The following is a 22,769-nucleotide window of genomic DNA, read 5'->3' on the forward strand; positions in this document are numbered from 1 at the left end:
CAAAAAAAAAAAGAAAGCAAAGAAAGAAACAAGGAGATTTGAATATGGCTAAGCTCTGGGTTGAGCCTGCAGAGTGACTTGCACACTTTATGGACAACTAAATTTCTCCATGAACAAAAGGGCCAGCTGGGCTGGGCCATATACTGCTCCAACATAATGTCCACTCACATAGGATAGGCCTAACAAGGGCCAAATATGAAGTGTTCATCACAAACAGATGCTAATCACACAAGCACATTGGAATGTTCTGTACAAGTCAGTCATAGAAATATAAGTGGTAACACAACTATTTTGAATCACACTATTTTATTGTCCAAGAGGCTCCTTCAGTGGCCAGAACAGCAGGCACCCTGAGCCTCACTCCTCAGCACTCTGCGTGCTGATGTAGTCCTGCAGAAGTGCCTGCACCTCTGCCCGCCGGCTCATCTTGGTGGCCTTACCCTGGAAGCGGCCTCTCTTTCCTGCTCCTTTGCCTTCCAATACCTCAGCCACCCTGGGGAACAGAAATACAGTCAGGGAGATGGACTTAAGGGAAAAGCCACAGAAAACCAAGAGAGGGAAGCACTGTGTCTTTTCTGGGGCCTGGAAAAAGGAAAGGATGAGCAGGTGACTTTTCTTAAAAATACTTGCAGAATCCGGGCACCGGTGGCTCACCCTTATAACTCTAATTCTACTCAGGAGGCAGAGATCAGGAGGATTGTGGTTTGAAGCCAACCCTAGGCAAACAGTTTGAGAGACCCCATCTTGAAAAAAACCATCACAAAAAAGGGCTGGTGGAGTGGCTTGGGGTGTAGGCCCTGAGTTCAAACCACAGTACCAAAAAAAAAAAAAAAAAAAGAAGAAGAATCTCTGCTACAAGGGGCTGGGGATGTGGCTCAAGCAGTAGAGTGCTTGAAGCCCAGAGTTCAAACCCCAGTCCTGCCAAAAAAAATTAAAAAGAAAGTTTCTTTAAAAAAAATAAATAATCTCTGCTATAAATACTTCCTTTCCTTCAGTGTTTCCAATGAACACATATTCCACAGAGCCAGTGAGGACTCCAAAAATCCCTAAATGCCAGAAAGAATATGAGTCATATACCTCCAGCTCTAATTTAAAATAAGAAAACATGAGTTGGACGTATGGCTCAAGTGGTAGAGAGCCTGCCTAACAAATGCACTTGAGTTCAAGGCCCAGTACTGCAAAGAAAAAAAAAAAAAGTAGTAATAACAAGGGTAAAGAAGTCCAACAAAGTTCTAATTTTTCCATAACAGACATATCCAATATCTTTTTTGATTTAGTCTCAAAATCCAAATTCTTTTCCAAAAAATGCTTGTGCCTTTGCTTTGCTGAGGCCTTAAGAACCTGCTTCACTGGGGCTAGAGGAGTGGCTCAGGTAATAGAGCACCTGCCTAGCAAGCATGAGGCCCTGAGTTCAAAACTCAGTATCACTAAAAAAGAGGGAGAACCTGCTTCATTTGCCAATTGATAATCCAGCACCTGTATTCATGTATCACTTATAAATCTAAATCTATGAGATTTGGAGCCAAAAGCCCCGAGTTCAAGTCTCATTCTGCCACTTTAACTGTGAGCCATCAAGTACACGATGTAAGGCCTCTCATCTGTGAAACTGGGATGCTGGTGGTGGTAACATCTTAGCTCAGCCCACCTCACATGCCTGTGACGTGAATCAAGGAGACTGCAGGTACGTTGGTCCTTTTAATTGGTGCTAGGCTGCACAAGAGTCTAGGTAGCATTACCTTGGCCCCAGGGTCTCCACAGCTTCAGCTGGCCCTGCCAGTAAGAAGAGCCCAGCACCTTTCTCATCTCCCACAGTTAAGAACAAGAGGTTCTCCTAGGAGGTAAGACAAGGAGGTGAGCACATGTGGAATCAATTCCTCCAAAGCTTGCTCTCTCCTCAGACTCAAGAGCAGAATTTCCCATAAGCCACCAGTAACACTGCCGATGTCTGATGACTCAGCCCCTCCACTTTGGTCTCCTGATGCCGTGAAACTTTTTGAACATAACTCTAAGAACTCAGGTTAAAACGCTGACCATGGTCTGACTCCCATCACCCATTCCAACCTTCCTCGACCAAGTACTGTGCTGCCACTGCCTAAAACACCATGCTTCCCTCTGCCTCCGCTCTTCCTTTTGTGCCTGATGACCTGTGGGCAGTGTTCAAGCCCCTCCTTGTAGTGTCTCCAACCTTTCAGGTAATACTTCTAGCATTTTCACTTCAAATTACAAATACCAATGGACATACTTTTGACTCCCAGACTAAACATGAGCTCCTTGAGAATCAGTATTGTCTACACAGAAGAATATGAAAAGAAAGGCATTCAGCCTACTGTCAGTGGCTCATGCCTGTAATCCTAACTACTCAGGAGGCAGAGATCAGGATTGGAGAACAGGCTGTTCTCTTGTCTCAGAGTGCTGTGATTACAGATGGTACCACCACACCTGGCCCAACTCATGTATTTCTAATATTGGGTCTTCATCACACATAAATCTAGGTGGATTTGAGGAACTAAAGCTCCGATAAAAGGAGCTGAAAGTTAAAAAATGTCACACCCTCAGAATGATCAATAGCACAGATTCAGCTCAATACCTAAAAAACAGCTTGGCTCATCACTAGTGCTAAGAAAATAGTGCTGAATGAATTTCTTTTTTTTCTAATTTACTTATTTTTTTATTATCATATTATTGTTGTAGTGAGAGTACACCATGACATTTACAAAAGTTCTTACAATATATCATAGTTGAATTCACCCTCTCTCTCATTCTCTTTTATTCCTATCGCCCTCTCAGCTGAATGAATTTCTATTCCCCAGTCTTCATGTGTTAATGTAGAAAGACTTCAGCTAAACTTATGCCCCTCATTTATATTTCCCATGGTCTCTTCCCAGGCATAGAGAATCTCATGCTCCTCTTACCTCTGACCCAATCTCATTGGCAATAATATTCATGAACTCAGAATCACCCTCCTTCCTATGACAAAGGACAAAGATATGAGACCCAGGTTGAAGTGGTAGCTGTGAAACTGCAGGAGGCCTGGCTCCTCCACTGAGACAGGCTGATGACTGGCAGGCCTTGCTGCTTCCTGTTGGGCACATAGTCCCAGACCCCTTAGCAAAGAGAGGGTGCTGGCTGAAGGCCAGCAAGATGTCCTGTCAGCCTCTGCAGTTTATAAATAAATGAAGGTTTGTTTCTGTCTCCTTTCAATAGAATTCACCAGGATAAGAGGAGGTCTGTTAGACGGTGTAGGAGGCAAGGGGAAGATGCTAATGAAAGTTACAAGGTTACAGAGAAGATGTTAATATCAAACCCAGGAAATGCATCAGTTAACACATTTTTTAGGGTCTCTAGGACACCACTTAGCAACCCACCTCCCACTATACTGCACACAGGAGAGAGTCTATGAACCCAACGTGACCCCCCTGCCATGTTTCCAGCTCCTAATTTCTCACCTGTGTAGTACAATCACACCTCCCCAGTCTGGGCTATTCCTGAGGCTGTTGGCAATGTGCACAGCTAGGTCTCTGAGCAGATTCAGATTGTTCTAAAATGGATGTGATAACTGAGTAAGCAGGTAGAAACAATAACAGAATGCACCACCTTCCCTCCACTTCATCCTTCCCCACATGACCCCCTTCAATAAACCACACATCTGACCCAATCTGAGGGCTGAATCTGGAGAAGTCTATTATAGGTAGAGCCCAGGCCCTCTCCACATTCCATGGAGTAAATTACCTTCTGCAGGAGCTTGGTGGAGTTCTGGAGCTTTTTCACTGCTTCCACATGATCCTCTGCTCCACACCTGCAAGACAAAAGTCAGTGGAGAGGCTGAAGGTATGGCTCAAGTAGTAGAGTGCTCGCTTTGCAAACAGAAACCCCTGAGTTCAAAACCCCCCAGTGCCACCAAAAAAAAAAAAACAAAAACAAACCTCAGCCAAGTGCCAGTGGCTCACACTTGTAATCCTTAGCTACTCAGGAGGCAGAGATTGGAAAGATTGAGATTCAAAACCAGCCTGGGCAAATAGTTTGCAAGATCCTATCTCAAAAATACCCAACATCAAAAAAGGGCTGGAGGTGTGGCTCAAGTACTAGAATACAGGCCTAGCAAGCATGAGGCCCTGAGTTCAAACCCCAGAACCACCACCACCACCAAAAAGTTTTTTTAAAAAAAAAAAGCTGGTGCCAGTGGCTCATGGCTGTAATCCTAGCTACTCAGGAGGCAGAGATCAGGAGGATCTCAGTTTGAAGCAGCTCTGGGCAAATAGTTCTTGAGACCCTATCTCGAAAAACCCCATCACAAAAATAGGGCTGGTGGAGTGGCTCAAGGTGAAGGCCCTCAGTTCAGGCCCTAGTACCACAAAAAAAAAAAAAAAAAAAAAAAAATCAGTGGAAACCAGTCTATCTGCCCACATGCTTACAGTGTTAGGGGCATAAATCAAAATAAATCAAATCAATGATCTCCTTGTTAAGTGCCTTCCTTGAGACAAGGACCTGGGGACATTGTGAGGAGGCCCTTAGGCAGTTGGGAGAAAGGATACAAAGGAATAAACCATTTTGTGGGTCTGACTTGCTGTCCAAAGCACTTTGATTATTTATGATTGCTTCTTGCCCTCCAGAGGTAATAGCTTACAGGTGGGAAAGCTAAGCCCAGGTGTCCAGGCCCTAAGGAACAGAGAGCAACTGAAGGAGCTTACTTAAGCAGAGTGGTCAGTGCTCTTTCAGTTCCATGACTTCTGTCCATCCACTTCAGCACCCGGTTTCCAGCCAGAAATATCAGGTTGGTTTTGTTCTTTTTCCCCTTCTCAGTGCCCAGAATCTTAATGACCTACATGAAGGAGGTAACACACACATGCACAAACCACAGTCATCCTTGTTCCTGAGGGCAGGAGACACCTAGAACTCCTCCCCAGCCCTGAAGCAACAAAGGAGAGATTTCACTGGGACTCCTCAATTGTCTTCCTCTATCACTCGAGTCCTGTCATGATCCCCTGCTCCCCATACCCTCTCCCCACCTACCTGAAGGTCACTGAGATTGTTCACATGGGTACCACAGCACATGTTGGAATCCACGCCCTCAATGGTAACAACTCGAATGGGCCCAGCATGATCATCTGGCAAACCCCGGCCCCTCACCTGGAATAGAGGGGACAAAGAAGGGCTGTCTGAATTTTGATAAGGAGCGTTGGAGAGACATTCTGCAAAAGCCACTCTCCAGCTGTCCACTCACCTGCTCCACCTCAGGATCATCCAGGCTCAGTTCTCGAACACTCACAGGCAATCGATCTCTGATTTTCTCATTGACGTTCTGCTCAATGGCATCTACTTGCTCTGCAGTCATAGAAGGGCTGTCTAGCTCAATCACACTCCGGAGTCTCCCTAATTCCCTGCCATGAAAAGGTGAGGGATCACAGCATGCTAATTATGGCAACAATAAGAAAGTTTATAAAGAATGTTTATACAGGGGTTGGGAATGTAGCTTGGTAGAGGGATTGCTTGGCACACAAAAGGCCCAGAGTTTGATCCCCAGCACTGAAAAAAAAAAAATTCATATAGCCAAGCATGGTGGTGCATCCTATAATCCCAGCACTCAGGAGACTGAGGCAGGAAGATCAAACAAACAAAAAATAATGGTTATATGGATAATTCTCACAAAAAAAATCCCACTTAAAAAAAAATCCCAATAAGTAGGGATTGTCATTCCCATCTGACAGGTGAAGGGTATCAGGAACATGATCCAAGTCATGTAGCCAGTGAGTCGGTATGGTGGAGACAGGATTCAACCCTGTAGGTCTCTGGATTCCAAATTTTATGTTCTTTCCCAAGCAAAGGAAGATATCTTTTCTCTCATCCTTGTATTTTCCCTGAAAAACAAGAGGCCACACCACCACCCAGTCTACAAGAAGAAAAGAGCCAATTTTGAACATGGCCCTTTCTTTTATCCTCCTACTTTCAACCCATTTTTGGGAACAAAGCTGGTAGTGAGAGAAGTGTCACACCCTGTGCCTCCTGCTCACCATGAGGTTGTCTTCAGCCCAAACAGATGGTCAGCAACTGCTGTGATGAGATGTTGCCCTAAGCAAAGAACGAGAAACAGGAGAAAAGTGACAAGTCCAGCCACATACTCTCATAATGAGCTAACTTAAGAAATTCCCCTTATTTGTTTGGTTTGGCTTGGCATTTTGCAGTTCTGGAGATTGAATACAGGGCCTATGTTTACTAGACAAGAGCTCTACCACTTGAGTTATGCCTGCAGCCATTGTTTTGTTTTGTTTTGGTTCTGGTTTTGATATATGATCTCACTAATTTCCCTGGCTGGCCTGGAGCTCACAAGGCTCCCGCCTCTACCTCCCAAGTAGCTGGGATTACAGGTACATGCCACCATACTGATTTTCTATTTTAAAAGAGTGTTTTGGTGACTGAGCGTGAGTTCAAACCCCAGTACCACCAAAAAAAATTAAATGATTGTTCTGTAGCATTTTTGAGGTCCTGTTTGATCCCCAGCATGACAGAAAAAAAAAAAAGCCAGGCACCAGTGGCTCACACCTGTACACCTGTAATCCTAGTTACTGGGAGGCTGAGAGCAGGAAGATCACAGTTCAAGGCCAGCCCAGGCAAATAGTTTGCAAAACTTCATCTCCAAAATAACCAGAGCAAAATGGACTGGAGGTATGGCTCAAGTGGTAGAGCACTTACTTTGTAAGCACAAAGTTGAGTTCAAACCAAAGTCCCACCAAAAAAAAGAAAAGAGAAAGATTATTCTGATTGTTGTGTGGGAAAACAAGCTAAAGGGAAGCAAGGCTTAATGTGGGACAACCAGTCAGGAAACTATTACAGAAGTCCGGTGGACAGACTGAGAGCTGAGACTAGCATGACTGCAGTGAGAATGGAAGGAAGTGGAAAGATATTTAGAAAACAAACCAACAGGACCCAGGCATCTGGAATGAATTCGTCAATTTGAGCAACTGAGTAGATGCTAATGCCTGGCACTAAACACACAGGGTGTTTATAGAAGACCAGGTGGGGGGAGAGGCTTTTTCATTTCATTTTGGACATTTTGAATTTAAAAACCCTGTGAGACATCCAGGATATATCAATTGGGAAATCTGAAATACTTAATACCAGCAGTTATTCTAATATTTTTAACTACTCATGTTGTTTTTATCATATCATGCCTGAATCAAAGCTGATTCACAGTACTATGCCAAAAGGTTAATTCCTAGAGAATCTAAACCCTCTATCAATCATCATAGCATTCTCACATATATAGCAACTGAACATCCTATATGTCCCTATCCTCCCCACTTACCTGAATGCTGCTGCATGTGGTCAAACCTCCGCTCCCAGTCCACCCGGACCTGGACCTGGCTCCCAGGGGCCAGAGGTGTCTGTATGAAATGATCAGCCTGGGCCCCCTGGCGGGTAACTCTCAACACAGAAATGTCATTGATTGTACCTCGGTCATCAGGCTGGTGGAAAGAAGTAATCAACAGTGAGGCAGAGCTCATCCTACCTTCTATATACAAAGACCCTCTAAGAAAAGTCTATGGGAGACAGACCCAGAATCTGAACTCCCTAAGGGAGGAGGAAGAGGCAATGCCAAGTAAGATGGGTCCACCTTGTTCTATGGCAAGATTCCTCTTCACTCAGAATGCCTATGTATTTTGTTCTTCAGGAACAGAATAACAGAATCAAAACAGAAATTATAAATGAAGAGCTTAGTAAAACCCAAAGAATCTTAGTCCTCATTGTTGTCATCTTAGTTAAGATTCTTATCTTTGGGGCTGCAGGTGTGGCTCAAGTGATAGAGTGCCTACCCTAGCAAGTGCGAGGCCCTGAGTTCAAATGTCAGACTGCCAAAAAAAGATTACTATTATTAATAGCCTGTAAAATAATTTGAATTTTCCAGCCTCCCACACCACTCCATCTTCTGCATTGCTCCTAGAATAGATTCAACAATATTCATTCATTTAGAAAAGTACCAAGTGCCAAATGCTTACAAGATACCATGCCAACCCAAGAATACAACATAAATAAGATGTGGTTCCTCCTAGAACTAGAGAACACAGAACACAAACAGAAAAACAAGTCAATTGCAATACAATCTATAACTTGTCATTATATTAAAAAGTATATAATGTGCTAGAGAAACTCAAAGGAAATAGACCTAACAGTCTTGGAGAATCAAGGAAGACCTCCTGCAAGAAGTGATGGTGGGCATGAGAGCACACACCTGTAATCCCAGGACTCAGGAGGTGGAGGCAGGAGGATTACAAGTTTGAGGCCAGCCTGGGCTACATGTTAAAACCCTGTCTCAAAAAAACCAAGGGCTGAGGATATAGCTCAGTGGTACAGTGCTTGCCAACTATGTGCAAGGCCCCAGCACTGCAAAAAAACAAACTAATTTTTAAAAATTTAAAAGTATGTCTAAAATAAGACCTTCTATGGATACCTGAGATCAGAGATTTTCCTTCAGCAGGTCACAAAACCTATGGAGAAAATCACTGTAATAATGATGACACTAATATGAAACTCGAATTTCTCACTCTGAGTTTACTGAGTATGTTCTCTCATGTCACTTCTTTGTCTAAGAGCCTCCATGGCTCACCACTTCCCCGAGGGAAGTCTACAGACTTTAACCCATCTTTCAAGACCCTCTGAACTGGCCCCCAATTACCTTCCAATGTCATTTCTAGCCTGTCTTCAACATGTGCCTCAAGTTGCATAGTGGACTATTTATGGTTAAGGAGACTTAGCAGATTCTTTCAGGCTTCACTGCTCTCGTTTATGCCATACTCCTTCAAGCAAAACCTCTCCCACAATGCCCACCTTTGGCATTACTGACCTCTTCCATGTTCACAATAATGATTGTGTTCAAACTCTGTACCCTATCGCAGCATTGAAAAGATTGCTCTGTTGGGCTACTGTAACCTATCTACCTCACGTGAATCCCCTCAGGGGCATCTTTTTTTAGTCTCCGTCAAAAAGTCAATGCTAATTCTCTCCTCAGGGCCTTTGCACTGATATTCTGTCTGTTGTAGGTCTATGCTGAACTAACCTGACCCCTACCTAGGAGCTCATTCCATCACTCCTTCTCTTGACTCGGCGTTATTTTTATTTATATTACTGTTGCTTATATCTGGAATACAGGATTGCCTCCAATAAACATTCTGTGTATGTAAAGGCATTCTTTTGTTCACCTTTCCATCTTAAGAGCGTGGGCTAATACTAGCATGTGTCATAGGTAGACAAGTATGTGTTACAAAGCACTGGATTAACATCCATCTGAAATCACTGCAACTGAGAAAGAAGGAGCAGAATAATTGCCGCCTAAGCACCAAGACGGGATTTGGGGGTTCCTGGAAGGGGATCGGGCTGAGGGATGGGCCGGGTACCTGTCCCCCGCCCTCAGGGAAAAGAAGCGTGTCTTCCAGCACCACTTGGAAACCGCTCAGCACTTCTTTCTTGCCGTGGCTCCCGTCGGTCTGCAGCTCGGCGGGACGGCAGGAGACCACGGAGGTAGTGAACTAGACAGAGAGGGGTGACAGGTGAATCGTTCCGCAGGCCGAGGCTGAGGTCTACCCTTACCGCTCTCCTTGAGACGCCCCCCCCCCCCCCGGCTGCCCCGACTACCCGGCTCCATCGGGCCCCTGGCCACTGGCCGCACCTCCCGGGCGTAGCTGTCTCGCTGACACCTGAACGCCATCGCAGCCTCCCGCGACCCGGAGCGCGATATGCGCATGCTCGCACGTGCGCGCGGAAGAGGCTGGGGGCAGACGGACCGCTGCAAGGGACAAAGTTCGTTACGGGCGCGTGTCTGCGCGGAAGCGAGAAAGGGGTATGGTTGGGTCACATTCGTTCAAATACACGAACTGCGGGCGGGCGGACGGACGGATGGATTTGGTTGTTTCACAACTCTTTTAAGACTGAAAGAAGACCAGAAAATAGAACAGAACGCGCAGCCCGAACGCGGCCCCGGAATTGAGGCCTCGGGGTCTCTGATGCGGAAAGGTGGGCGTGCTACAGGCTTGGATGCGATGGAAATGGCGTAGTACGTTGTGTTTTCTTTAAATCAAGACATCCAGAATATTATTCCATCGTGTAACAGGTAGTCAAAAATTACTAAGATGTTTTGCTTTTCTTTTCCTCGTACAAAATTTTCGTAATTTAGCCCATCGCAGTTCCCACTACCCACACATTTCCAGCACTCTGTGCCCATAGTGTGCTACCGAATTGGACAGCGCAGATAAAGTGGTTAACAAACCCCAATCAGTGGCTTAAGGTGTTAGATTAAAAGTTTTTAAAATGAACTCTCTGCTTTCAGATCGACTAAATACGGTTTGCAGAAGTTTCAGAATTTAGATTTTTGACAAATAATACAAAATAGACCCCATGTGTTAGGAAACACCTCCCGTGGGACTTGGGCAGCATCTTGTGATCCAGTACATTAATGTTTACGCTGCAAGATAAGTACGCTAAATAGAACAGCCTCTCGTTTTCGATTAAATTTTATTGCTAAATGAGTTCAGGTGTTGATTTTCTTTCAAGTCTTGGTTTTCATAACATTTTGCTTTCCAGAATTGTGGGTAAGAATACTATACAAATTCAAGTTTAGGTCCCAGTTCTGCCATTTATTGTCACTTGTTTCATCACCTCTGAATAAAAGGTCTACGTATTTTATAAGGAAGATATGAGGTTCAAAAAATTTTAATGAGCCAGGCATGGTAGCCTATATAAATAATCCCAGCACCTGGGAGGCCCACGCAGGAGGATCATGAGATCAAGGGGAGCCAGGGCTATATAATCAAACTCTGTCTCAAAAAACTAACAAAAATGTAATGACTATATAAAATATTTAGTAAATAGTAAAGAATAACAGTAATTTAGTTTTAAATTGTCCAGTTTTTTGAAAGTTTAAGGAGTAGTAATAAAATGATTAAAAGACATGAACAAAGCATGCTAACAAAAACATGAATTGCTAATAAAAAAATAAACACTGTGTAGTCTCATAATGTAAAAATTCAAATTAAACTAAGTACATATTTATATCTTGCCAAGCATGAAAAGATTTTGGAGAATGGAACGTTCTTATGGTAGGTGTGATTTGGTGCGGTTTCTTAGAGCAACTTGGGGCTAGAGGTGTAGCTCAGCAGTGGAGTACTTGCCTTGGGTTGGTTCCCCAGAACAGCACAGAAGAAAGTAATGAAAGGGAGGCAGGGAGGAGGGGAGAAAAGAAAGAAAAAAAAGGAAGGAAAAGACTAAAAGCAAGGGGATTGGACTATGAGCACATGATAAAAGCGAGAGCACACAAGGGAGGGGTGAGGATAGGTAAGACACCTAAAAAATTAGCTAACATTTGTTGCCCTTAACGCAGAGAAACTAAAGCAGATACCTTAAAAGCAACTGAGGCCAATAGGAAAAGGGGACCAGGATCTAGAAAAAAGGTTAGATCAAAAAGAATTAACCTAGAAGGCAACACACAGGTACAGGAAATTAATGTGAGTCAACTCCCTGTATAGCTATCCTTATCTCAAGCACGAACACTTGTTCCTTCCTATTATTGCCTATACTCTCTCTTCAACAAAATTAGAGATAAGGGCAAAATAGTTTCTGCTGGGTATTGAGGGGGTGGGGGGGAGAGGGAGGGGGGTGAGGGCAGGGGGGAGAAATGACCCAAGCCTTGTATGCACATATGAATAATAAAACAATAAAAAAAAAGAAAAAAAAAAGAAAAGACTAAAAGCAAGGAAGGAAGGGAAAGAAAAAAGAGAGGAAGGAAAGAAGAGGAAAAGGGAAGGAAAAGGAAAAAAGGAAGGAAGGGAAAGAAAAAATGAAGGAAGGAAGGGAAAGAAAGGAAGGAAAAGAAAAAGCAACTTGGCAACAGCTATCAAAATATTTAAATGTATTTTTCACCTAGCAAGTCTACTTTTAGAAATTTATGCTACAGATAATTCTGGCACAAATATGAAAAGAACTACATTTTAAAATATTATTGCAATGCTGAAAATTGAACAAGACTAACAACCTAAATGTCTCTCAATAAGGAACTAGTTAAATTATCGAAAATGCATTCAAAGGAATATCATATAGTCATGAGAAAGAATGGGTTAGATGTATACTGATTTGCAAAGATTTGCAATATATATTAAGTGAAAAAAGCGTAATACAAGACATACATGGTATGATTCCAACTGTATGCACAGAGATAGACATTATGCATTAAATTTCAATATATTATACTGTATATAAGCAATACGTGATACTGTATATGTTTATGTTCTATATATGTTGTATAGGTTGAGTATCCCTTATCCAAAATGCTTGGGATAAGAGTGTTTAAGATTTCTGAGTTTTTTGGATTTAAAAATATTTGTATAGGCTTTATTCGTTGAACATACTTAATCCAAAAATCCAAACATCCCCATCCCCAAAATCTGAAATTTTTTGAGCAGCATGTCAGGAATCAAAAGTTTCAAATGGCTCATGCCTGTAACACCAGCACTCAGGAGACTATGGCGAGAGGTTTGGGAGTTCCAAGATACGGGATTTCAGAATTTAGAGAATTTCAGATTTGGGATTTTTGGATTAAGGATGCTCAACCTGTGTATTCTTAGATACTATATAATTATGCTTTATATAAATTATAGGCATTATGAAATTTATAACACACTGCATTATGTATTTTAAGTATGATATAGTACAGTATGTATTATGTATACAAACGTAACAGTGGTTATCCCAATGGGGGGAGTACAAATTTAAATTTTATACCTCTCTACACTACATTGTTTTTAAATTATGTCCATATACTGCTTATATAAACCTTAAGGTTCACTTTTTTTTTTGTGGGATTGGGGCTTGAAGTCAGGACTTTGTGCTTGCAAAGCAGGCATTCTATCACCTGAGCCACATCTGGAGGTGGAGTCTCACAAACCATTTGCCAGGGCTGGCCTCAAATCCCAGCCTCCCAAGTAGCTAGGATTACGGATGTAACTCACTTTTTTTTTTTTTTTCTTAACAAATCCCAATACTCTACCAAGAGTTCAAAAGTAAAGTCTATGGGTATTTCACTTAAGTCACAGTCTTTTGTGCACATTAGGCATTCAAAAGTGTTCACAGATGAAGTAGTTGTCAAATGGAAGAGGAAACAGACATAGACATTAACAGACGTAGACATTGACCAGAGTAACAGTTTTGAAAATGTACAGAGATTTCTGGCATGTGCACGAAGCTGAGGTGGTTCTAGGGATGGGATAACAGAGCACAGATCCAGGCAAAATGAAGTCCCTCAGCTTGACTACAAGACTGTCCCTGGCATCTTTCTTTTTTCAACCTCCATGAGGACCAGAATCTCTAAGCACCAACACACCATCTTGAGAGGAATTCTGGGGAGAGAGGAGGCTTGCCTCCAGGAGGAAGAAGTACAAGAAGAAACAGAGAATGCTTCCTAGAGATTTATTATAACTTATGCTTCTTCTCTGGCTTTTGCTGTGCCACATATACACACATATTCAAATAATCAAGCAGCCCAAACACATAGATTCAGTCAGCAAAAAGAAGCCCTACCAGCCTACTCCCCCCTCCCACCATCTGATGCAGCACCATGCTCAAGTGCCTAGGAGAAAGACAGAAAGCACGAAAGGGGATCCTTTTTTTTTCCTCATGGTACTGGGGTTTAAACTCAGGACTTGTTTACTAGGCAGGCACCTAGTAAACTCTACCACATGAGCCACACCCAACCCTGAACGGGGATCCTTAATAAAGAGATTCTAGAAAAGTTTAGTGATCTCAAAGGACCTTGATGCATAGCAGAAGAGCCAAGGCCCAGGATATGCTTTTCAGAGCAACTGAAGTTAGCCACAGCCTCCTCCCCGGTTCTTCTGTCACACAAAGTTAATTACTTGTTGCATCTGCACTGTCAGAATCATCCTGGGGAAAAAGGACAAATCATTGTATACTTTATGAAGAGTGAAATGCTGCTCATCCCCTTATTCTCCTAAATGATTTTCTAAACTACCTTTTTTTTTAATTTCTTTCTTTTTTTTTTTTTTTTGGTCTGGCTAGACAGACGCTCTGTCACTTGAGCTACTCTACCAGCCCTTTTTCTGTTGGTTATTTTCAAGATAAGGTCTCAGGAACTATTTGTTGGGGGTGGCCTCAAACTGCAATCCTCCTGATTTCTGCATTCTGAGTAGCTAGGATTACAAGTGTAAGCCACTGGAGTCTGGCTAAACCACATTTCTTAAGAGGCTAAAAATGAAGAATTTTAACTTTAGATAATACTCTGAATAGTACTCTATTAGGCATCGCTTAGTTTCAGAACTTCAGTTGATACTACTGCTCCTCACACCTGTAAATGTACTCAACAGGGCCAGGTCTGCTCTAAAATGGAAAAGTAGAGGGGGAAGTGGAAAGAAGAAAGGTCTTGTGGGAGTTTCTAAAGCTTAGAGCAGAACATTTGACCTCATGTACCAAATTCAAATTTGGTTAACATGTACTGAAAATTATTGTGTGCTAAGGACTGGGATATAAGCTTTCTAATTGAATCTTTTCTTCCTTCCTTTCTTCCTTCCTTCCTTCCTTCTTTTTCTCTCTCTCTCTCTTTCTTCCTTCACACTGTTGGGGATGGAACTCAGGGCCTTGCATATACTAGGCAAGCACTATTCCACTAAGCTACACCTCCAACCCCACTGTGTTATGTGTAAGGGCTAAAAAGAAAAGCGTTGAGGAAAAGGCATTACTTACGTCCAGGTCATCCATGGCAGGAGGTGGTTTCTTCGTATTGACCTTCTGCAAAAGCTGAGGTAAACAGAAAATAGAGAAGGGGAGTGAGGATGAAATAATCTGGACCTGATGAGCCACAAGGAGATCAGCCAGCCATACCTAGCCAGACAACTTTTCCATCTTTGAAGCCCTTAATACAGCACTGGAATTAATTGGAAAAAAGTAAATTAATCCCCTTCTCAAAAATTAATCTAAGCTAGGCATGGTGCGTAGGCCTATAATACCAGCACTTGGGAGACTGAGGCAGGAGGATATGGAGTTCAAGGCCAGCCTGAGCCATGGCAAGACCCCATCTCATAAAGCAAAAAACAAAAACAAAATAACAACCAATAATTTAAACATACAGCCACACATAGGTCCCTCCTTATGAATCCAGATTTAGGTCTGTTAGTGTTTTTGCAACTTGAATAAAGAGTAGCTATATAAAAGGAATATGGTTACGTTGGCTATCCTAAAACACTAGAAGGTGAATGAAAGTGGCAAATCAGTTCCCTTCATTGTGAGTGTTTTGTTTTTTGTTTTGTTTGTGGTACTGGGATTTAAACCCAGGGCCTACACCTTGAGTCACTCCACCAGCCCTGTTTTTGTGTTGGATATTTTCGAGATAGGATCTTGCAAACAATTTGCCTGGGCTGGCTTCAAACCACCATCCTCCTGATCTCTGTCTCTTGAGTATCTAGGACTACAGGCATGAACCACCAGTGCCCAGCTGTGAGTGTCCTGATCAATGTGATGCTGGAGTTTTTATGGCTAGCCACTTTAACAGACATTAGTGTGCCAAGTGTTTTCTGACTTACTACTTTAATAAGTCAGAAGACAAGTAATTGTGTATGGATTAATAAAAGTCATGAACTAACAATGACAAAAGAGTAGCTGATATTCTGAAACCAAACAACATATGACAAGGTGTAATTATTGGGGACTTGTGATTTATTTTGTGATACGAATTTTTATTTTTACTTTTTGGGGGAGTACTGGGGTTTGAACTCAGGGCCTCACCCTTGTGACAGGTGCTCTACCACTTGACTCACTCTACCACCCCTTTTTTGTGTTGTATATTTTCAGGATAGGTCTCAATAACTATTTTGCCTAGGCTTTCTTCAAACTGTGTTTCTCCTCATCTCTGCCTCCTGGGTAGCTAGGATTACAAGCGCGAGCCACTGGTGCCAGGCTGAATTTTTATTTTTCATACTGCTCAGTGTAAAGATTCCCACGAAGTTTTCTGGCTTAGGAAAAGAAATACACAAATAAAACAGGAGAGAACAAAATTACAGAGTGGTGGGAAGAGGTTTTGCCAATTGTTTTCAGAATACAGGCACTACTCTATGAATAGTAAGTAAATCTACACAAATAACTTCACTAATATTCATTCCTTTCATCTCTGCTAAATAAATATGAAATATGGAGTTAAAGAACCTCAGCACAAATAAGTTGCCTGCCTAGGGAATGTGAGTATCTGGCTGGCTCTGATGACAGTCCTCCAGAGAAGGATATGCAGTCAGACACAGGGAATGACCAAGATGAGCTGCAGGTGCTGTGTCTCTTACCTCTGCATAATGTGCCACCTGCGCCAGCTCCACCTCTTCATCCCCTTCCCAGTCTCTCCAGTTGTCATAGTCCACAGACAGCCACACTGGCTGCAAAAGGAAGCAGAGTCATGGGCAGGCAAGGCAGGAGTAAGAGTGCAGAGAGGGCTGTGGAGTAGCTCAAGTGATAGAGCAACTGCCTAGCAAGTACAAGGCCCTAAGTTCAGCCCCCAGTATTTCCAGGAAAAAAAAAGTGCATAGAAGAGGGAGGTCATGTATGTTGGAGCATGTTTTGGTGCAAGAGGATCAAAGGAGCAGTCCTTTCCATGGCACCACTCCTTATCAACCCCTCTTCAAGCAGGCATGTAATCACTGACACCTACCCCAGGAACTGACTAAGAGCCAAGCATGCCAGGAATAGCAGGGTTTGAAAACACAAAGAAGTTCTGCCCTACAGGAGCAGATTGACTAGGGAGATAACACAGCTGGAAAGAGAACTCTTAATGAAGCATCACAGGAGTCAAGCAAGCAAGACAGAGAGGCTGTACCCCAGGCAGTCAGAGGCAACCCTGAGGCTATGTTCCCACATTTATACAGGAAAGACTTTATTCATGCATTCATTTATCAGATTTCTTTGTGTTTTGTTTGTTTGTTTTTGTTTTGTGGTTCTGGGGTTTGAACTCGGCCTCACACTTGATAGGCAGGCCTCACACTTGATAGGCAGGCGCTCTACCACTTGAGCCCCTCCACCAGCCCTTTTTTTATGTGTTGGGTATTTTTGAGATAGGGTCTCAGGAACTATTTGCCTGGGCTGGCCTTGAACCAAGATCCTCCTGATCTTTCCCTCCTGAGTAGCTAGGATTACAGATACGGATTCTTTGTTTTATTTTTTAACAGGTAATTTATGGACCACAGATCTGAGCTTGGTACTGGGATTATAAAAATGTTCAACACATGTCCAAGCCAGCAGGTAGAAAGTGGGAAAAATATAAGTAAATCACTGTAATAGTGTGAAAAGTATAGTGGTAGGGTTATATAGGAGATATCATGGGAACTCAGCCCTCCTAGTGGCAGCTTTGAAGGCTATGTAAGGGTTAGGTGAGTAAAGGCAATGATGATGGTGGCTTTCCAGGAAAAAGACACAGGTTGAGAAAAGGTACAAGGTAAGAAATAGCCTGGTTTGTAGGGAAAAGTTGCGAATAGTTTGTGATGACTGGAATAAAGTTTGAGGCAGAGCCTATGGGATGGGATGTATGCCATACTATAGGGATTGGACTTCAACCAAAGGGGTAAGAGTCACATCTTGAATGCCTAAAATTCAAACAGGTAACAGAAAAGAGTAAACTGAGATGGAATGCAGTTTAATGGAATGCCCATTTAAAGCTTCTACTGAAGTCAGCCAGGTGCCAGAGGCTCTCAACTGTAATCCTAGCTACTTGGGAGGCTGAGATAAGGAGGATCTCAGTTTGAGGCCAGCCCAGGAAAATAGTTCATGAGACCCCATCTCCAAAAGAACCACAGCAGGGCTGGCAGTGTAGCTCAAGTGTTAGAGCACCTGCCTAGCAAACACAAGGCCTTCAGTTCAAACCCCAGTACTACAAAAACAAACAAAAAATGGAGTAAAATGGGCTGGAGTTTGGCTCAAGCAGTAGAGTGCCTGCTAGCTTTGCAAGTGCAAACCCTGAATTTAAGCCCTTGTCCCACCAAAATAAGTAAATAAATAAAGTTTCTATTTATGTTAGCATGACAGATTCTCCCAATTTTCAAATAAGCTATCTGGATTTTTTTTTTCTTTCTTAATGTAGCCTAGGCTGGCCTTGAACTTTTAATCCTCCTGCTTCTGCTTCCTGGGATTATAATCGTGTGCCACCACTCCTGGCCAAAATAGTTTTTTGTTTGTTTGTTTGAGGTACTGGGGCTTGAACTCAGGGCCTACACTTTAAACCACTCCACCAGCCTTTTTTTGTGATGGCTTTTTTGAGATAGCATCTCTAAAACTATTTGCCTGGGCTGGCTTTGAACCGCAATCCTCCTGATCTCTGCCTCCTGAGCAGCTAGGATTACAGGTGTGAGCCACAAGTTCTCAGCTAGTTCATATTTTTTAACATCAGCAACTAATCAAAAATTGCAAATGTCAATAACCTGTCAAAAAAATTGACACTACTATATTACAAAGCAATAACAATAAAAACAGCATGGTACTGGCACAAAAACAGACATGAAGACCAGTGGAACAGAACAGAGGACCCAGATATGAAGCCACACAACTATAACCAACTTGTCTTTGACAAAGGCGCTAAAAATATACGATGGAGAAAAGAAAGCCTCTTCAACAAAAACTGCTGGGAAACTGGTTAGCAGTCTGCAAAACACTGAAACTAGATCCATGTATATCACCCTATACCAATATTAACTCAAAATGGATCAAGGATCTTAATATCAGACCCCAAACTCTAAAGTTGGTACAGGAAAGAGTAGGAAATACTCTGGAATTAATAGGTATAGGCAAGAACTTTCTCAATGGAACCCCAGCAGCACAGCAACTAAGAGATAGGATAGACAAATGGGACTTCATAAAACTAAAAAGCTTCTGCTCAACAAAAGAAATGGTCTCTAAACTGAAGAGACCACCCACAGAGTAGAAGAAAATATTTGCCAGCTACACATCAGATAGAGGACTGATAACCAGAATATATAGGGAACTTAAAAAACTAAATTCTCCCAAAATTAATGAACCAATAAAGAAATGGGCAAGTGAACTAAACAGAACTTTCTCAAAAGAAGAAATTCAAATGGCCAAAAAACACATGAAAAAATGCTCATCATCTTTAGCAATAAAGGAAATGCAAATTAAAACCACACTAAGATTCCACCTCACCCCTGTTAGAATAGCCATCATCAGCAACACCACCAACAACAGGTGTCGGCGAGGATGCGGGGAAAAAGGAACCCTCTTACACTGTTGGTGGGAATGTGAACTAGTACAACCACTCTGGAAAAAAATTTGGAGGCTACTTAAAAAGCTAAACATTGATCTACCATATGATCCAGCAATACCACTCTTGGGGATATACCCAAAAGACTGTGACACAGGTTACTCCAGAGGCACCTGCACACCCATGTTTATTGCAGCACTATTCACAATAGCCAAGTTATGGAAACAGCCAAGATGCCCCAATACTGACGAATATTAAGAAAATGTGGTTATCTATACACAATGGAATTTTATGCAGCCATGAAGAAGAACGAAATGTTATCATTCGCTGGTAAATGGATGGAATTGGAGAACATCATTCTGAGTGAGGTTAGCCTGGCCCAAAAGACCAAAAATCGTATGTTCTCCCTCATATTCGGACATTAGATCAAGGGCAAACACAACAAGGGGATTGGACTTTGATCACATGATAAAGCGAGAGCACACAAGGGAGGTATGAGGACAGGTAAGACACCTAAAAAACTAGATAGCTTTTGTTGCCCTCAACGCAGAGAAACTAAAGCAGATACTTTAAAGCAACTGAGGCCAATAGAAGGGGACCAGGAACTAGAGAAAAGGTTAGTTCAAGAAGAATTTACTTAGAAGGTAACACACATGCACAGGAAATCAATGCGAGTCAACTCCCTGTATAGCTATCCTTATCTCAACTAGCAAAAACCCTTGGTCCTTCCTATTATTGCTTATACTCTTTCTTCAACAAAATTAGAGATAATGGCAAAATAGATTCTGCCTGATAGCGAGGGGGCGGGAGGGGGTGAAGGAAGGGGGGGAGAAATGACCCAAACATTGTATGTATGTATGAATAAAATAAAAATTAAAAAAAAAAGAACAACAAAAGAAACCAAAGTAGAAGGTAAAAGCATAAAGTAATGTGTTAGAAATGATAAAAATCAATACATGATGTATAAGTTAAGGGAAAAATAATGAAGTACACAAAATTTAGCCAATCTTATTATGAAAAGAAAAGGAGAAAGATGGCCAGAATAATAGCTCCCCCAAAATGTCCACATTCCAATCCTTGGAGCCTGTGACTATGCTATCTTACATGGCAAAAGGGACTTTGCATGTATGATTAAGATGTGAAACAGAGATTATCCAAGTGGACTCAACTTAATTGCACAAGTTCTTAAAATCAGGGAACCTTTGCTAACAGAAGTCAGAAAGATGTGACAATGGGAGAAGGGTTAGAGATGGGATGTTAGACTTGACCTGCCTTTGCTGGCAGGAAAGAGGAGGCCATAGAACTTGGATTCCCAGGCAAAGGAAAGTGAGCCTCTCGTGAAACTCCAGAAAGAACAGAGTCACCACCACTGATGTTAACCTGGCAATGCTCAAGTCACAATTCTCACATGCTGAAATGTAGTGTAATAAATGTGTACTGTTTAAACAACAAAAAAAATTGACACTGAAAAGATTGCTAAAACAAATGTGAAAGCCAGATTCAGTCAGCAGGTGGCCAGCTTTCAACCTTTAGGAGAGAAGCCACTGGAAGGTCTTAAGTAAGACAGCAATAGTCAAAGTGTCTTTGACTATGCTGAGGACAATGCAGAGGGCGGATTGGGAATGTGGCAGAAAATATGCAACAAACCTCCCAAAAACAAAGTTGAGCATGGTGGCCCATTTCTGTAATCCCAGCACTCAGGAGGCTAAGGCAGAAGAATGTCAATTTGAGCCCAGCCTTGGTTACATAGAGAGACCATGTCTCAAAAACAAAACAAAATAAAAACAAATAACCTGCCAGCCAGATACCAGTGGCTCATGTCTGTAATCTGAGCTATTTGCAAGGCTGAGATTAGGAGGATTGCTGTCCGAGGCAAGCGTGGGCAAACAATTCGCAAGACTCCATCTCCGAAATAACCAGAGCAAAATGGGCTGGAGGTGTGGCTCAAGCAGTCAAGCACCTGCTTTGCAAGCATGAAACCCTAAATTCAAACCCCAGACCCACCAAAAAAAGAAAAGCAATAAACCCTGATGGATGAGGTCTGAACTAGAAAGAAATGCAGTAGTGGACTCAAGAATGTTTAGTTAAGCTGGGGGCAGAGCTCAAGTGGTACACCCAAGAGTTGGCCCTGAATTCAAACCTCAGTACTGCCAAAAAGATAAAAAGAATACTTAGGAGGTCAAATAGGCAGGACCTGGTGAGTCGCTGAATACTGGCTGGAAAAGAGGCAAGAGCAATCTCAAATCTAACTTAGGTGCCTGGGTACAGGCATAGAGAACACAGTGGGAGGAATGGAGGTGTGGCTCAAGCAGTAGAGCACAAGCGCAAAAACAAGAGCACAGAAGGAGCAATCCAATTCCCACACGATCACCTTGATATCCTCCTTGGTGAGTCGGGGCCAGGCCACCTTCTCCTTCCATTTCCTCACAAAGCAAGTAATGGAGCGGCCAGAGCGCTTATCCTGGGAATCCTACAAGATGGAAAACCTCATGGTTAGAGTGGAACTTTTAGTCTTGTTTCCCAGGGTAGCCTTTCCATCCAGACCCACTGTCTCACCCACCCTCACCTTGGAGTTCACCTTGGCATAGAACTCAATCTCGTTGTACAGCTCTACTCCATCACCATTCTTGCAACTGAGGAGACAATGAAGCCCAGGAGATGTGGCAGACAGTGTGGGGGCAGGAAAAGTCAGGCCCTTCAGAGCCGAGAGGCATTACCTGAACACAATGCGGTGATCCTCCAGGAGCACATGGACATCAGTGCTGTCCTCAACGCAAAACTCCATGAAAACATACTTGGGCCTGTCATACCACAAGGTCCGAGCATGCTGCCTGAAGGGAAATGGAGATGGGGCTTCATAGGGGCAGCACTTGTGGGAGAAGTAGAGAGAGGGAACCATATAGGGACATTTGGTGCCACAGTCCTGTTAAAATGGAGCTGAATGAGACAGAAGTGGGTGGAAGGGAGTAACAGGAACGGGTGAATGTGGTGAGAGTGAACCTGGGAAAAATCAAAAGTGCCAAAGAGCAAGACTAAGGAAGCAGGGAGATAAGAATATTCGGGTCAAACCACTTTTCACCCCACAGTTACAGAGACCTAGCATCGGGGCTCCTGTGGAACCTTGCTGGAACGCCTAGAAGAAGACATGGGACAGAGAATCTCCAGGAGGACAAGGAGGGAGAGGGGATCAGTACTACGACCGGAAACTCACCGTGCCATGGTGGTTCCAGTTGCCCAGTGATTTTTGGAGTCCCAGACAAGGGCCTCTATCTTTAGATCCTGAGGACGGCCCCCAGCAGCTGCCTCTCCTTATATGGTTGGCAGAAGGGTTGAGGGAAGGGGAACGTGGTCCGACAGTCTAGGGATCTGCACCGCGGAGAGACTCTGAGAACTTAATCCCTTAGCCCTTCACCTCGTGGGGTCTCCAGAAGCATACAGATGAGGAAGAGACTGCCCACCCGCTAGGGCCAGAGCATGGAGATAACAGACACTATCTATGCACAGAACCACTTGTCCTCAGCCTCATTCATCT

At 43.0% G+C, this 22,769-nt stretch overlaps 2 protein-coding genes across 2 annotated transcripts; both read right to left on the minus strand.

Annotated features, from left to right (window-relative positions):
- Positions 1-287: 287 nt before the first annotated feature.
- Positions 288-9,750, minus strand: Aarsd1 (alanyl-tRNA synthetase domain containing 1). Its single transcript, XM_020165195.2, has 12 exons — positions 9,659-9,750; positions 9,387-9,518; positions 7,301-7,460; positions 6,009-6,066; positions 5,222-5,378; positions 5,011-5,127; positions 4,689-4,819; positions 3,730-3,796; positions 3,447-3,538; positions 2,913-2,967; positions 1,737-1,831; positions 288-493 (listed from the first exon to the last, which is right to left on the minus strand). The coding sequence occupies exons 1-12, from the start codon at positions 9,731-9,733 to the stop codon at positions 358-360; spliced, it is 1,275 nt and encodes a 424-aa protein (XP_020020784.2). The 5' UTR covers positions 9,734-9,750; the 3' UTR covers positions 288-357.
- Positions 9,751-13,432: 3,682 nt separating this feature from the next.
- On the minus strand, positions 13,433-22,587 carry Ptges3l (prostaglandin E synthase 3 like). Its single transcript, XM_020165130.2, has 7 exons — positions 22,449-22,587; positions 21,955-22,068; positions 21,804-21,870; positions 21,609-21,707; positions 16,323-16,412; positions 14,737-14,790; positions 13,433-13,920 (listed from the first exon to the last, which is right to left on the minus strand). Exons 1-7 carry the CDS (start codon positions 22,454-22,456, stop codon positions 13,885-13,887), a joined length of 468 nt encoding a protein of 155 aa, XP_020020719.2. The 5' UTR covers positions 22,457-22,587; the 3' UTR covers positions 13,433-13,884.
- Between the last annotated feature and the right edge of the window lie 182 nt (positions 22,588-22,769).

The sequence above is a fragment of the Castor canadensis genome, chromosome 11 (assembly GCF_047511655.1).
Source record: "Castor canadensis chromosome 11, mCasCan1.hap1v2, whole genome shotgun sequence".
Taxonomy (NCBI): Eukaryota; Metazoa; Chordata; class Mammalia; order Rodentia; family Castoridae; genus Castor; species Castor canadensis.